Source organism: Apteryx rowi, unplaced genomic scaffold (assembly GCF_003343035.1).
Source record: "Apteryx rowi isolate R43461 unplaced genomic scaffold, aptRow1 scaffold_2, whole genome shotgun sequence".
Classification (NCBI taxonomy): Eukaryota; Metazoa; Chordata; class Aves; order Apterygiformes; family Apterygidae; genus Apteryx; species Apteryx rowi.
The window spans coordinates 96,996-113,666 of NW_020448307.1; the positions used below are offsets into that span (position 1 = coordinate 96,996).

The following is a 16,671-nucleotide window of genomic DNA, read 5'->3' on the forward strand; positions in this document are numbered from 1 at the left end:
GTGACTGAATTAGCTCATATTCACAGGAGAGCTGCAAAAGCCAAGGCATGAACTACTTGCACCCAGCAATCTACCTGAATGACTGCCAGCCAACAGGTCAGTGAACAGAACTGTTGCTGCTATCACAACCTCCAAGGCCAAAAGCCTGGGAATCTTTGCCACCTCATCCATATCTCCAGTGCAGAGGGCAGCACTGACCCCCAGCCTGTTAGGAAGACTGTGAGAGGAGGGGAGCACATCATAAGACATATGCTTCACAGCAGGATGGATCTTCTACTCAAAGGATCTGATAATCAAGAATGCATAGGTGACTTGGTATGGCCCCAGTATATACTTGGGACTCCAGGCTTAAAAGCCTTGTGGTCAGACACAGGGCAAAAAGTTATCAGGTTGTCTACACTACCCAGAGGCAGAAACTGAGACAGCCTCAAGGCAGGAAGGTCAGAGTCCAGGTCTGAAAGAAACTACACAGACTGTTACAGTAAATGACTTTTATTTTAAAAAAATGAAATAACCGTGAACATATTAACAGGCCTGCAGGTGGCACTACAGTACAGCTGGATATAAGGTAGATACATTTCCCCATGTACCCGGACAATGAAATCCATTGCATCAATGCTGACATTAGTAAATTCTGAATACAGTTCTATCAAGCAGGAACGTTTTACTTAAAATAGTTCTGGACAAAGTTGATACTGAAAGTTAACTTTTCCTTCACTTTTGGAAAGGATAGATGTCTTGAACTAGCACTGGCATTGGGTGAACTATTGCCTACGGTTACCAGTGCAGGGAGAGATGCACAACATCTCCACATGAGAACAGAGTTCATATTCCTTCTTCCTTCTCATTTTGAGGAAGCAGGGGGACAGGGAGGGACAGGGTAGAAAAGACGGGTGAGGAATAAGGGCAAGGGAGGTGGGGTGTCAATTTCTATTCACTCTCCTTTGGCTGTTTTTGTGCTATTTTGGACTGCTTTCTAAAAATCACTTCTTGATTTTATTGAAAGGAAGACTAAATGTAATGTGCCTTTCCTTGAAAATCCAGGAACAGTTGTGGTATTTCAAAAATACTAAAAATATCTACTTTCATGAAATATTAACTGTTTCACTACAAACCTAGTTTTTCACTAAATACACAATTCTCCTATTTCTGGAGTCTCCTGGGAAAAAAAGTGGGTTCTCCCTTTATTTCTGCAACTCTACAGTGTATAGAGAAACGGCTACAAGAAGGGGAGTGCAGAGAATAGCTTTATCCTTTTCCTTGGCCTGTATTTCACATGGGAAGATTACTTAAATTTCTGCAATTTGGCTACTGCTGGTCACACTCCTTCAGCAGCTATCAACTAAGTCTGCAGTAGGACAACCCACCTCCAGCGCATTCCTTCTAACTCTGTGGAAACTAACTAGGCAAGAGGAAAAAAAACATCCACACTCTTTATACCATTTCTAATCATAATATGCAGGAACACCATGTGGCTTCCCTATTATTCCAATTTGCAAAAAGGCCACAGGAAAGGGACATGGCACCTTTCATTAGAATCTGGAATTCTGCATGTAACAGTGCGACCTTCCATTAGACCTTCAGTGTTGAGGCAGCGTAGAAAACAGTGGCTGAAGAGTGTGTGTAATACTGACCACACCAGCTCTTAGTGAGAAGCCTCTGCTCCTGCAGAGGCAGTCATGTGCAGTCCCTGTATATACTGTGAGCAAAAGGCTTACTTCACAGGGGATTTGGAATTAGCAACTCCTACGATCTAGCTAGTTTGGATTCATGAGCTTTCAGTGTGCCAACAGCATCTTTCACTGCATGGTAGATAATATTCTTCACCTGTAACAGGAGAGAAAAAAAAATCAGCATCTCCAGACTAATAAGGAGAGTCTTGCATACCTATGCAATCAACTTTGGCAGTTGAATTCGTAATAGTTGGGAAGTATACACGAAGACGTACAACACTGAGTTGCACTAAAAATTCAGCAGAAGTTAGCACTACTACTGCTTCAGGGTATCAACAGCACAAATTTAAACTGTCACAGACTACACAAATATTTTGGAAAACTGCACTGCCCTATTAACTCATCTTCTGGTCAGTCAGCAGCTCATTTATTCATATTATTTTAGAGTAAAGCCTCTCTTCTATGAGACCCTAGGAGAAAGTACGCTATTAAGTCATTCATATAAATTTACTTTGAAAAAGTGTGTGATGAGTCACTTGGGCCTGATTCATATGAATCAAAAGGAGAAAGAAAATAATAGTTTAACCCTGTCTAAATTGAAAGAATGCAACAAATCATCCTGTTGTCTTTGTATGGAGTCTAAAGACTCTAATTTGTGCAAATCCATAAAGAACTTTGTTTACAGCAAATTTTCACTGAATTCTTTGAAATAATTAATATGGCAAGTTCTGACATTCTTGGGTGATATGCTGGAGGATGGTTATATACTGAATACTCACTTTTCCAAGAACAGCCATCCTTGCAGATGTCTGTCCCCCCATTTTACATGCATGCAGTTACTAATACACAAAAAATGCTGACAGGGAAGTTTGCAAGCTAAACAGATATTAACTCTTTAGAAGCATACATAAGTGAAATCAAGATCTCTTACAGTCTTCTCTTTGTAGAACTTACTGTCTTGTATACAACGCACTACTTCTATCCAGTGCACAATATGCTCTGTACATATTTGTTTAAACAATTGTATTTCTTCAAACCAAAACACATTTCTTGAGTTTTTGTTATTTGGGATTAATCAAAATTTAAATAAGCAAGTCTCCACTCCCAGAGCAATTCTCCTTTAGACAACTAATGAAGAAACAAATATAAATGACCTCAGTGAAATACACACTTCTCTTCAAAACAAAGCATTTCTTTTTCTTTTTAATATGGATTTTTTTGTCTGCTATGCTTCACTGTCATTCAGGATTTGGCCATTTATAAACTAATTAATACTGATATGTGTGCTAGTCCAACGGTGGGAAATTTCTCTGGAAAGACAGAAGGTTAATGCTGATTTTTGTTTACATAATATTGCAGATGCAAATGCATTAATTATTTTTTAAAGTATTTATCAAATGAGATAAACATCCAAAGTTGTGTGAAGTATTTTTCTTGTAAATCATAAACCAYTTATTTCTTACACCGAACAAACCTGGCAAAACACAGGATATATTTAGTGACTACCCTCAAAATGGTTACCTGCAGTTTATCCTCATGGTTTGTATGAGTATTAGACAGGTGCCTGAACTCCTGGGTCAGACGGAAGCAGTGTTTCACATGCTCTGGAGATACAAAATCTTCTGCCACTTTGATGCAGCTGTACAAATTATGGACCTAAAAAAAMCCCATACCAAATGATAGACACATCAAGACCGAGTGAACCATACAGAGTGTGCGTGTATATATAGATGTATAAAATATGCATGTATGTTAGGTTCTTCCACACTTATCAGAAATAAGAAATGAAGCATATTTAATTTCACACAGAACTGCGTGCCCAATCACAGCATCACAGAGTGGTTGAGGTTGGAAGTGACCTCTGGAGATCATCTAGTCCAATCCCCCTGCTCAAGCAGGGTCCCCTAGAGCACGTTGCACAGGATTGTGTCCAGGCAGGTTTTGAATTATCTCCAAGGATGGAGACTCCACAGTCTCTCTGGGCAACCTGCTCCAGTGCTCAGTCATCCTCACAGTACAGAAGTTCTCCTTATGTTCAGACGGAACTTCCTGTGTTTCAGTTTGTGCCCATTGCCTCTCATCCTATTACTGGGCAGCACCGAAGAGTATGATATTAAAAAGAAAAAAAAAAAGCCCCCCCCTCAAAAAAAAAGCAGAACAAAGTACCCGACATCTCAGATGTCCCCTATCCTTCCACATATAATAATGCTTTCAAAAGTAGGTTCTCTACTGTTCTCCGTACTTTTCTGGAATTCTGTTCCCTAGGCTGAAGTTTCACTAGCAGGAATGTTTTCTCACTATTCACCCTAAATATTCTTTTTCTTAATTCTATCACGTTACACATTATTCAGATTTTGATATCATTTTCACTGACATAAGGATTAAGAGCCAATTCAAATAGTTCCTGTAAGAACTGCCTACATAGAAAAAAGAACCAAGGTCAGCAACAAATTAACAGTTATTTGGGAGTCACAGTTCTGTTGTGCTCCAGGTTTAATTCTATTTGTCAATATGGCCTGTAAGTGGCACACTTACCTGATGGGGAGCACCTGCAGGAATGAACACAGCATCTCCTAGGAACTGCACTATTGCCCAACCTTGTACACCATACTCATCATAGAGTCGCTTACGTAAGGTCTGGTCCAGGTACCAACTTTGGTCATGAATGGGGTCATGATCTGGTGGATTTTCTTGGCCTTGTTCTTCTCCAACCTAGCGCCAGGATAGGGAGGGAAAAAAAACCCATGACACCACAACTTGATACTGCTGGCCCACAAAACACACTGTACCAAAACACATAACAAGCATAACCTTAAACTACTTCAAAGTATGACACTACTTTCATTAAGATGATTCAGGTCTTAACTAATAACATCTGCATTAGCMTGAAGTAGACCAGGCTCAAAAACTTGGGAAAAAATTAACCTCTGATGTCCTCAAAGAGAGCATGAGAAATACCTACGCACTTGATGACCACAGCAATTTACATCATTTAGCTGCTACAAGTAAGCTCGTCAAGGAATCTGCTAGGTCCAAACTTCCTTCGTCATAAACATACCTTCCTGAGAAGTTCCCGTATCTTTTCAGCATCCTTGGCAGCATAGATGTGCCACAATGCTCCAGGTTTTTCTTTTCCTTCGTGGATTCGCTGCTTTGTTACATCATCAGCATCTCCCTCATCAATTGTTTTCAGAACCTCTGAAAGGAAGATCCACATGAAAACAATATGATTACACAGCTTCCGATTTTTGACATACAGAACAGGAAGGACCCTTTTGATCCACTAAACCCAGTCACACTTCTATTGCAACTGCTCTATCATATAATACTCTTAAGTGTATCAAGCTTCATCTTAACAAAATTCAGGAACTGTGTCAATCAACAGCTAATCAAAATAAAACCACAGAACTCAGTCATGAATTCAAATAGAACTAATGCAATTATTCAAATATAAGGAGGGGGAAGAGTAACATCACTGTTTTCCGTACTTTCTTGAAACAGATGTATCTAATTTACAGCAAAATGCCACTGCTTTCACAGTTGGGAACCAACAAAACATTACCGCACTTTTAAATATGTGCTGCAGACGTAACCCAAATATCCAAGGCAGTTTATGTTTCATAGTTATGACGCACCTGAACAATAAAAGACCTCGGATACATTCTTCTTCCTAACACACATTATCAATTTTCAAAGAAAACAGCTTTCCTCAAACATTACCATCATCATGGGTCCCTTCCCCAATGGGAATGCCAACATACACCATGACATTAACAGCATCAGACACGTCCAAGTGCAGGTTGGTTGTACCAACTCGTCTGTCTTCTGCAGTGATCAAGCCTATTAAAAAAAAAAAAAAAAAGTGTAACATAAAACCCACCCTATTTAAGCTCCCACAAAAGTAGCCTCTCTGAAATTTTCTTTTTTTTTTTCTAGAATGCTACTTTTATATAGAGACAAAAGTAGACGAAAGCATCTAAATAAAGATTGGTTGATATTTATTGGTCCTACATACACAAAACCTATTGAAGAGAATAGGCTTTCTTCACAGTCCACTCCTATAGACATGTCCTTTTATTTAGGCAACTAACTATCACTTGAAGAACCAGGCTTCAGTTACAGTTTTCCTATGTTAATGCTTTAAAATGCTAAGCACACGAAAGTCTTTACTATACAAGGTGAGAACTATTTTCCACCACATATTCACCAAACAAACCCATATATTTATAACTGAAATACGCTTCTTTCTTCCCTAATTCAAATTTGGGAAGGAGGCTGCCGGTTTAGAAAAGTTACTCTCATTCACCATACAGAATCGTCTCTATTTCTAGTTTCACCCTTTATTTTGTCTGTAACCAAGCTACAGGTAAAAAGATATAACACTGTTTTTGAAGACAGACCTAAACTTTTTCCTTGAAAGTAAATAAAGTGTAATACTTTCTCTCTTTGAACCAAAACCTATATATCTAAGGAGAATCAAATACTAGAGGATTAAATTCTACTGCTAAAAAATAACATCAGCACTCTCCCCACAAACTCAAAACAAAGAGAAGAAAGCTTTGACATTTAAGAAAAATCTAACAAAATGAATCCATTCCTTCCATTGCTAGGAACTAGCAGAATGCAAAGATAAGTTACCTTTCACAGATTACTTTGCTTCTTGCTGCACTCTAATCTGTATATTGCTCGATTAGATAAACTCTTTTGGTGTGGAGCCTTCTTCACTGAACTTGCACGTCAAGTAATATACAAGCCAAAACACTGGACAATACTTTTAAATATCAAAAACMCTCCTCCAATTTGCATATTTTCACAAATGTCTATATTTTTAAAAATTCCTTTATTTGTGATATCATACTGCTATGATAAAAAACAAAATAATCCCATTAAAACTATTTCTCAGAACTGCAAGAAGTTGGTTTACAGCTTTTAAGCCTAAAATCTACATCTAGTCACTGAGTTAAAATTTTTTTTTTAAGGAGATGAAACAATGAAAAATCTTTCATGTCCTCAGGTGAGTTGTTACTGCAGGTATATTAGTAGTTGGAATTCAAAGCCTAAAAAATCCTGCACCCCTGTATCGTAAGCATTTAAAGAGAACTACAGAGGTTACACTATGTTAATCTTCCTTCTACGTACCTGTTTTGTGACAGGTCTGCAATTTTTTTCCCCTCATCAGTATCAGGTGATATCTTTCAGTATATCCCAAGAGCRACTACTTTAAACATTAGTTTATCTTACTCTGAAGTTCCTAAGCACACGTTTCCAAATCAATAGGTGTTTAAAAGTATCTTGAAACTTTAACAACCAATTGTTTTAATTTAAAAGTTTCTGAACCCTACTTTTGGCAGTCATCTCAAACACAGTACATTCAGGAAATGAAGTAATTCCAAGATTATAAAACATGCATTAATTGTTTATATATCCCCAATCCTCTGCTGTACTAAATGTCATTTGAAAGTTTAATGCTGCACTGCCCTATGCAGCGTATGTGCTCAGGCAAAGGCTTCCTCTATTTGTATGTTATTTACCTACTACACAATTTCAGTATCAGAGAACAAAACTACCCATCTAATTCAGGCAGCTGAACATGGTGACAGTCTTGCATATTGTCAATGACCTGTATTGTTAGACATGCATGAAGAAAATCCCAGTCTTAGTTGGAAACATGAACATACAGACCCAAGTGCCCAGAAGTTGGTGCATTTTCCTCTCGACTGCATCAGTTGGTCTCAAAAAGATACTGTCCTCATCTTCAACCCTGCCTCAGTATTATTCTTATTGTGTATATTAAAGAGTAATTGTTTGCAAACTTAACTTGTCACATAAATATTTCTTGGGAACTACAAGGCAAGAAAAGGCACATCTGACAATAGCAAAAAGACTAGCACAGGAATAAGTTACAGGACTAACTCAGAAAAGTGAAAATGTGTCCTAGGTAAGTACTCTACACAGACTTTTGATTAACACAACAGCCTTGCATATGCTTGCAATATAATATGGAGTCACAAAAATGAACATCTGTAGAATTATTCTCACATACCATAGGCATTGTACATTTTAGGACCCAGGTCAGGACGGACAAAGTAGCTTGGCAGCCTAGAAGCCAGATTCAGTCTGCCATCCCTCTTGGTATACTCAGGAAGAGGAAGATTTTCCATCAAGTCCTCAAATCTAGAGGAGAAAGAACAAAGTCAGGTTTTCTTCTGCTCCATTTTCAATATGCCTGTATCTCTAAGCTGATTATAGCCCATGCAGCTGGAGTCCTGTAGGCACTGTTGCTAAGATTTACTTACCTTGTAGGCATCATATCTCTAAAGTCCTCCCCTGGAGGCCAATCCTTTAACTTCAGTACCATTGGCTGACCGTCATCTGACCTGAGCCGTTCTGCAAGAAACAAATTAAGATTATGTATGTCCTGTCTTTTACCACAACCCATTACCTTGTTTAAGCCATAAATTCTTTGTAGCAATACCTCTCTTCCATAACACAGCAAAACAGACACTGATTTTTTCTTTGGGCTGCCAAGCATTACAATACATGACCAAATAAGAGTGTAACAGTTAGATACAGGGTAGTATCATTGCCTACAGCAGAAGTTTAGAAGATCCTGCATAGCTGCTAAATCTTAGAGTTTTTATCCAACTCCAAAAACAAGAGTTTCCAGAACATTCTGCCTAACCACTTTCAGTCTAAAGGAGTTTTACATTTCATTTCAAGAGGAGTGGTGCCTCTATAAAACAAATGCTATCAGCGAATGCTTTGAGATCAACCGTAACTCTAGTATAAGGCAAGAAACCATGATATACCATGCTCAAAAATCTAAAGGACAGAGGGTTACCAAGGAAGACTACCATCCGGCACTGGGGACCAAACAGAACACGTCCCTCCTAATTCACAGGGTAGGATAGTTGAGAATTCCTGAAGATGACTGAATTGTAACATACTGTAACATACGCCATTTTGATTAGAGAGGGATGCCAAGGGAAGATCAGAACCATTCAGACAGACTGACCACATCTTAAGATGAATCATGTCAATTAGTTTGCTTTAAAACACAAACTTCATCTAAGAAATCATTTTTGAAAAATGCAGGGAGGAAGGCTTCTGGTTTTCAAAATTCTTCCTGTCAGGAGGCAAATTAGAGGGGTGCCAAATTCAAACATCTGTTCTTCACTTCAAGAGTCTTACCTGAGACCTGACTGTTAGCAGAGAGCTGGCAGCACAGAAAGATGAMATTTTGTATGTAACAGGAAAGGTTTTCTTGAGTGGATATATGATATGACAGTAYTGACCACAATATCAACTGCTGTTTTTCCTCAAATATTAGAATGGCTAATAAAATATCTGGAAGTGAGTAAATGCAGCACCTTGGGAAACTCACGGCATTTAGAGAGAAATGAAGTTCACTCCTCTACCAGATACTTCACAGCTCTACATGAAGCCATCAGTTGGAAAACAGAAAGGACTGCAGCCGGACACCTCCACATCTCCTTTCCCCAAAATGTTACATCCTTCATCACTCCCTGCCACGCTAAGAATTATCAGCCAAACAAAAAGCAACTAGTTGTACCTAAGAATGTGTAACCTAGTAGAGATGCTGGCAGCACCTAACAAGAAAACATATCTAAGAAACTGGGACTTGAAGACCTGTGAGTCACCTTGCAGTACGTATCAACAAGCTATGGAAAACAGCCCTAGGTTACAATATTAAAAAAATGATTTGATTTAAATTAAAAGGAAGGAAGAACTGCAGATATGTAGAACAAAATGACTCATTTAAAGGAAATTAATTTTAATGAGCTACGGATTTTAGACTGGCAGGTGAACTGGATTCAAGTCCTCAAGGAGTTGAATTCAAAGATGTTTCAGAACTTCTCATATTCAACATTTAAAAATCACGAACCTTTGATCCAAACAAGGAGAAGCAGTTTTTAGGAAGGTATTCGGAAAGGACAGAGTGAACAGCTACTTGGAGACCGTAATGATCTGACAAATTACRTGAAACAGGATGAAAAATAGAAAATTGATGAGCAAAGAAAAGCAGGTTTAAGAATGATCAAGATGAAGTAAGAACTGCAAGTTGTCCAGACAAAACTCGAAGATATCAAAAGCAAACAGCACAAGATTAAAATCAACTAAAATAAACAAAGTATCAGATAGCATAACTAAGGGATCATCTCAATACCACCTCCAAATTAAGTGGCTCTTCTGCTTCTCTTCAATAGCTAAATAACAGTCTGAAAATAAAAACAGCAACATATTTGAGAAATCTAAAATTGACCTATTGCAGAGAAGTCAGTCACCATATAATTTCCAATCCATTTTCACATCAGTTCGCATGTGAAATCACTGACTCATAGAGAATACTGATCTTCTAAACTGGGGATTGGCTGAAGAACACTAATTAAAATGTATTTAAAAGAAACTAGCAAAAATGATCAGGCTTTCCAGTCTAGATCACTAACATTTCTTATATAAAGTGTGGTAAAGGCACTATCCAAGAGGCAGGCAACAGTGGAGTTTGCTGAAAGGGAAGCATCCACAAATAACGTTTCTTGAAGATAACTTGATCCACATGCATTTACTCTTTTCATGAATGACCCTAGCACAAGAGTGAGGTGCTGGTGAAGTTTCCCAATTACCATCAATACCATTATATCCTTCCAGACCATTCATTTCTCAGTAGTAACAGGAATAGAATGAAATTTAACAGCACAAAATACAAGATTTAACTTATATTGTTCCAAATATACAAAGTTGGGAACTCTTTGATTGGAAAACGACTAGGGGAATGAATATTTTCAGTCTACAAATATATCATCCTGTTTGCTGTTGAGTTGCTCATTTGTCCGCTATTTCTGCTATGTACACATAGCAACAAATACAGAAAACCATTTTACAGATACACTTTTAAAATCGGCAGCATTGCAATGAACCACTACAACTCTAACATTTATAAATCTTAGACTGCCCTGACCTAGATGCATATAATCTAAAATGGAGCTCCCTGCTTTTCTGAAGCTCATTAATCATGTAGATTTTCAGTCTGACCAACTCAAGACAGGAATTTTTTTCCCAGGAATTATATTCCCAGGATTTTTCACTGGTTAGTTCAAGTGTTAGGAGTGTGTTATCACGAGGTACACATACAGCATTGCTGTTCATAAGTCATATGAAAAATGTATTTGAACTCACAGATGATCTGCAATAAAAATAATTTATAAACTCAAGTTTATTTAGTTGGCATATTCCACTGAGTCTTAGTTTCCACAAGCTTCAATCTCATTTAGTTTTGTGAGTTCCCTTTAGTTTTACAATAAAGGTTGATGTTGAAAGGAGAGTAAGGGTAGTCAAATCTCATACTGTCTTAATAATGGTAACTGATTATGATTATCGTTTTCACTGAGAAAAGTTCAGAAAAAGTAGTTTCCCATGATACAGATTATCTTTTGATACATGAAAATAACACACCAACATGCTGTAGTACAGCCAAAATTTTGTATTTTGAAATACTTCAGCAGCTCAACCTTAATCTTCACCAGTAAAATGTTTTCTAGGGTGCCCTACATCTACGGAGCAATGGCTTCTTTGGACAAGACTGATAGCTATCAGGAACTTTTTTTTTTGCTCTGCCTTTCAAGAAAGCAGGTGGAAAAAGAGGAGGTGGTCAAGGTAATAAGACAGACTGCTCAACCAAACTAGTCAGCCATTAGGTATTACTTACTAGATATTATCTCAAAGCCATCCCAGAAGTCACGCACTTTCACATCTGAAATTATGGCACAGTTCCTGCAGTTCACCAAATCTACATCTTGATCTCCAAATTCCAAGCTGAAAGCTTCTGGTTTCCAGAGCTCTGGCTTCAACTTCTTATGGACACCAGATACCAGCACGGGCTGAGAATACAAAGAATAAATGCTTACTCTACCATAACCAAGTTTCTTACGTATGCAACCACACTAAGAGCTGAAACCCCTCACTACCATCAYACCAAAGACGCTACAAATTATTTTCATCCACATGTCCAGCTTTTGTACATCAAAAAAATAACTAGAGTCAAAGCAAACTTCAGTTTCAGACCATGTGTGGTTACCTTAGTCTAATATATTACTTCTAAGACAAGACAGGATGTGGAAGTACTGCATGCATAAAGCCGCCTCCCACCCTGTTTTTAAGCACAAAAGTAATTACTACTAGAAACAATATTTGTATTAAAACTTGCTCATAAGAAAATGCCAACAAAAACTTTTTTTTTTTAGTTATTTCCCCGCGTTCTTTATGCACGATTATGGATCATCATTAACTCCCAAGTACAAAAGTAAGGGGTGGAGAGAAGCTGTTCACTTGCAAAAGGAGTTTTCTAAGATGTTTAGGCTAAACATACATACACATTCCAACTCAAGGTTTGAGTGGCCACAAAATAAATGCTCCATAAGAGCTCAAGGCTTTTCCTGAACTAACAATACTAGGAAAAGGTATACTAGACAATCCTCCCCACCACTGGCCAAAAACTTATAAGTTTAAGATGACTTGAGACTCAGTTCCTTTCACATTGCAATCTCTAAAGCGAGTTAGAAGACTTGAGAGAAGAGGGAAAGGGGGTATGAAGTGAACTTAGAAATGGATTACCAACCCTGAAGAACTTTAGTTTTAGTAACTACTATGTACAAGTAACAGTTCACATGCCTATACAAATTTGAAATGATTCCAAGTTGTGTCCTATACATTAAAAGTGATCTGAAGGTGGATCTCGGGTTTATTCACGTGAACAAACGGGTCAGTACAACCCTGAGGAGCACAGATGCTCCTAGATGTTCTGCTAGTATCACAACTCTTGGCAAAGATATGCACAGAGCCACAGACAAACATCTCTGAGAATGCATTGTTTAAGAACACTCCCAGTAACTACTGGATCATGAATGGTACATGAGCGTGACAGTTGTGGCCAGAGCCTTAGTCTGCACCAATTTGGAAGGCGATGAGCATTGACAGCTACACTTTGGACAGAAGATCAGTAATTGCATCTCTAGCATCCATGAAKAGAGTTTCAGGATTTGCTAAGTCACGTACCCCATTGCCACATGCAGCATCTTGTGCCCATCAGCCAGCCTTGACTGCAAAGAAGCTGACGAGCAAGTCTTTTGTTGGTAGCTCCTGAAATATTAGGATCCTTCTCAGAGAGGCAGCATTGTTTGCTGACGGAGCGGTTGAGAAAACTACCAAAGGATACTGACCAGACGCTTCAAGTGTTCTTAGCCATGACAGGAAAATTACATCGGACACCATGGGGGTGCAAAAGAATGATCTGAAATCCTTCATGAATAAGAGGAATCCAACAAGTTAAAAACAGGAGAGATCCCTGTACATTGCAAAAAATTCAGGAGGACAAGAAGATAACTTCAATTACAGGGAAAGCTGACAACAGCAGTAGCGAGCTAAGTTTCTAGTCAGACAAGTGAGTGTGCTGCACAGTAACCTCTTCCATCTGTTAAGAGTTGGCTAGGGGAGTATTGACTCCAACAGAAACAGGAACTAGAAACTCTGTGGCTGGTGGTGCCACAATCCTCTCTGCGGTTCTCATGGCCATGTGCTAGTCATGCTTGTGCCTAGGGGCCTCAGAGAATGCACAGTCCCAAGTGACAGGCTAAAGTTGACTGAAAAATACTCCACCTCTGGTGGGAAGAGATCCAGAGTTTCAGAAGAGGAATATGTAGCCTGACCTGTTCTTTCATCACAGCTGAGAAGCCCACAATGTCTTGCAAGGCAGCACCCCAAAAAAAGCAAGGAATATGAGTGCCAAGAGCATTAGCATAATAACAGAAGACAGAACAAGGACTTTTCCAGAAAACATGAGGGACAAAACTGTTTAGCTCCAATGGTCTTGGTTCTGAGTAGTTGGTGAAGGTGGCAGTGTCAGAGGTAGCTGAAGAATCAAGTCCCAAGGACGTAGTTTGAACACTGACAGCTCAGGACACCAAATTCTGTCAGAACTATGGGTGCATCTCCTCTGCAGCAAAAGGTACTCACCTATTTCTTAAGCTTCAGCTTGACTAACCAGGCCAATCTTAATGGTTCTCTAAAGACTAAAAGCTAGAGCACTATGGACTGAGATCTGAAAAGGTGACTATGCTGACAACAGGTCTAAGGTCCAGTCTTCTGACTGAAGATTTAACTGGTGGATGACCCCACAGAAAATCCAGGAGAGTGCTCAACACATGGGATGCTGAGTCCACAGCAATACTTGGGTTCATACAGGCTGTAGGCTCAGGATGAGACACTGTGCCAAGCACACCCCAAAATTTCTCCAGAAGTTACTACATGCAGTACTTGTATTCTTGTATGTACTGCAGCTGGAAGGAATGGACCTTCCTCTGAGGCTCTAAAGCATCAAGTATGGGGTAGATGTTAGGATGCATGCATGAATCACAGTGGATTCACAAATGGAACTCACTTCTCCCCGTGGCTGAACAGGTTCAGCACAAATCACACCACAACTAAAAAGACTGTCACAACATACACCCTCACACCAGTAAGCTGAGAAAAGGTCAGTGTGCAAGGGCACATAGGCTTGAGTCAGTACAGTGTGGAGTACACAGAGCTCCTGTGTCCCCCATTCATAGTGCTAAAGTTGAAATCTTTGTGCATCATATGCACTCAAGACCAACTGGCCAAAGTTCRAATGGACATGTTGATAAAGGAGGATCAGTTACAATTTCAAGAAACTTATAGCAGTAAGGCTTGGCTATTTTTCATCACTCACCTGGCCTTGTTTCCAGCACTCCCTAAAGATCTTCCAGTTGTTTTTGTTGCTAGGATCATGAAGGCAAAGGAGTCTACCATCACACAGCCAAGAGTGGGAGGTGTGTGGATCCAGCACATTTAATCCCATTACCATTTCCTTCACCTCTCTCTGCGTGTCAGCCAAATTACTAGCTCGTTTTGCAGCATCAGATGTCTTCTTATTTTCCACCACAGAAGCAATGATATGGTCTAAGAAATTAGGCAGGCTTGCTTTACCTTTGGCCCCCTGGAAGATGTAAATCCATAGGTAAGTTTAGTCTTATAACAGTATACATATTAATGCATATTTGCTCTCATTCATCTTTCAGTCAAGGACATTTTGCTATCAGAAAAACATCAACAGCTCACAAATCAGTAGAGAGAGGCATGTATTCAATAAAAACAAACAGACATGCCCCTGTTTTATAATGGGCAAACAAATAACCTGCTGCAGGTCACCTAGACAAAATACTACAACCGTCACGGAGTAGAATACATACATAATCTAACCTCTATCAACTTAATGGTGCAAATGAGTTGAGATATTAATGAAATTAAGAAAATCACAAACCTACTTCACTTTCCCAGTAAGGAAATGGAGAATTCAATCCTGGCACAGGTAAGCTGAGGAACATTAGAATGTTAAGTAAAGTCATACAGACTGAGGGAGGAGAAAGTGCCTCCTCTATGTGTAACATTAGTAAAGCCATTAGTAGACAGTCTCTTTGGTTGTAGTGTCCACACTCCTAGAGGTATTTTTTAAAAATCAGAAGAGATTCAGGAAAAAAGCTAAGAACACAATTCAAGATTTAAAAACCTATAGCATATAGCAAGATACTTAAGACACTAAATACGTTTAGTTTATCCAACAAAAAATAAGCAGTAAGTGGATCACTAGTTACAAGGCACCTATGTTTTCTGGTAGCAAAGAGCTGCTCATTCAAGCTGTAAAAGACATGAGAAAACCCAGGGGCTGTATGCTGACTGAACACTAAGAGAAAAAAAAAACTATCACTGGAACAACTTAGTCATCTTCTTTAAAACTAAGTTCAATAAATGGAGAAGTTGTATGTATGCAGAGTTATCAACATAAAACAAAACAATGTTCATAACTGAAGTTATGAATTCTGTATAAATGTTCAGAGAGTCATAGAAAAGTTCTACTGCAATCAGGTTAGGTTAGGTTGGGCCCTGTCAAGCCAAGTCTCAAATATTTCCAGCGAGGGAGATTCCATGACTTCTCTGGGCAACCAATTCTGGTGTTTAAATGTAAAATAAGATTTTTTTCTTATATCTGGAGGGAATTTCCCCTGAAGCAGTTTGCGCCCAATGCCTTTTGTCCTGTCACTATGCTGCCTTGTGAAGAGCGTACTTCCATCTTCTCTACAACTACCTTTTAGATGAGAAGACTGATTAGATCCCCAAAGCCTTCTCTTCTCTAGGTTGAACAAAACCAATTCCTCCAACACTTTAATCAATTGACACCCTTCATAAGACTCCCTCAATTTTCCAATGTCTATATTGAACTCAGGGGACCAAAACTGGAAACAGTATTYCAGGTGTGGCCTAACAAGTGCTGAGTGGAATAATCACATTCCTTGATCTGTTAGCTGTACTCTTCCTGATCCAGCCCAGGACCCACTTTGCCTTCACTGCTGCAAGAGTACAATACTGACTCAAGTTCAGCTTGCTGTCCTCCAGGACCCCAAGTCCTTTTCAGCAGACTACATCCCTACTAGTCAGAATCCAGCCTGTACTGCTGATGGAGATGATAGCCTGTTTTATGCAAGACTAGACGATAAGATCATCCTCTTCTGCTAGGCTTAAAAACATACCTTTGCACTGACTCTGAAGAGGCCGTGAAATAGATAACAAAAGAGTTTAACCATTACAGTCAATGCTAACTGCTCTTCCTAATAGAAGGTCAATGCTATGCAAACACTGAAATGATTCTCCTCTTCATGAGCAGCAGTCTATTATTCCTGTCAATGTGGCCAATGTAACTGCTGCCTCTCAGATGCATTTTAAGCATACATATTCTACAATAAGTGTCCAGACATTCAAGTGGAGGGTTAGACCAGATATCCTCAGAAGCTCTTTCAAACCTGAATTACTCTGTGGTTCTATGTTTTTGAGCTAGAAGACTTGTTATTCGTTCCCATCAAGCAAAACCAGGTAGTTGAAAAGAAAAATTGGACGTATATTCACAACACTC

At 39.0% G+C, this 16,671-nt stretch overlaps 1 protein-coding gene across 6 annotated transcripts in view; it reads right to left on the minus strand.

The window, feature by feature from the left end:
- Positions 1-474: 474 nt before the first annotated feature.
- KDM3B (lysine demethylase 3B) overlaps positions 475-16,671 on the minus strand; it is a 60,403-nt gene continuing 44,206 nt past the window's right edge. For 4 of the 6 annotated variants that reach the window (XM_026063449.1, XM_026063451.1, XM_026063448.1 and 1 more), the window contains 9 exons: positions 14,437-14,703; positions 11,401-11,572; positions 7,970-8,060; positions 7,717-7,847; positions 5,394-5,513; positions 4,732-4,871; positions 4,209-4,385; positions 3,195-3,329; positions 475-1,827 (listed from right to left, as the gene is read on the minus strand). In XM_026063449.1, the coding sequence (XP_025919234.1) occupies positions 1,747-1,827; positions 3,195-3,329; positions 4,209-4,385; positions 4,732-4,871; positions 5,394-5,513; positions 7,717-7,847; positions 7,970-8,060; positions 11,401-11,572; positions 14,437-14,703 (1,314 nt within the window). In that variant the 3' untranslated portion in view covers positions 475-1,746. The other 2 variants (XM_026063453.1, XM_026063452.1) reach the window with 2 other exon arrangements.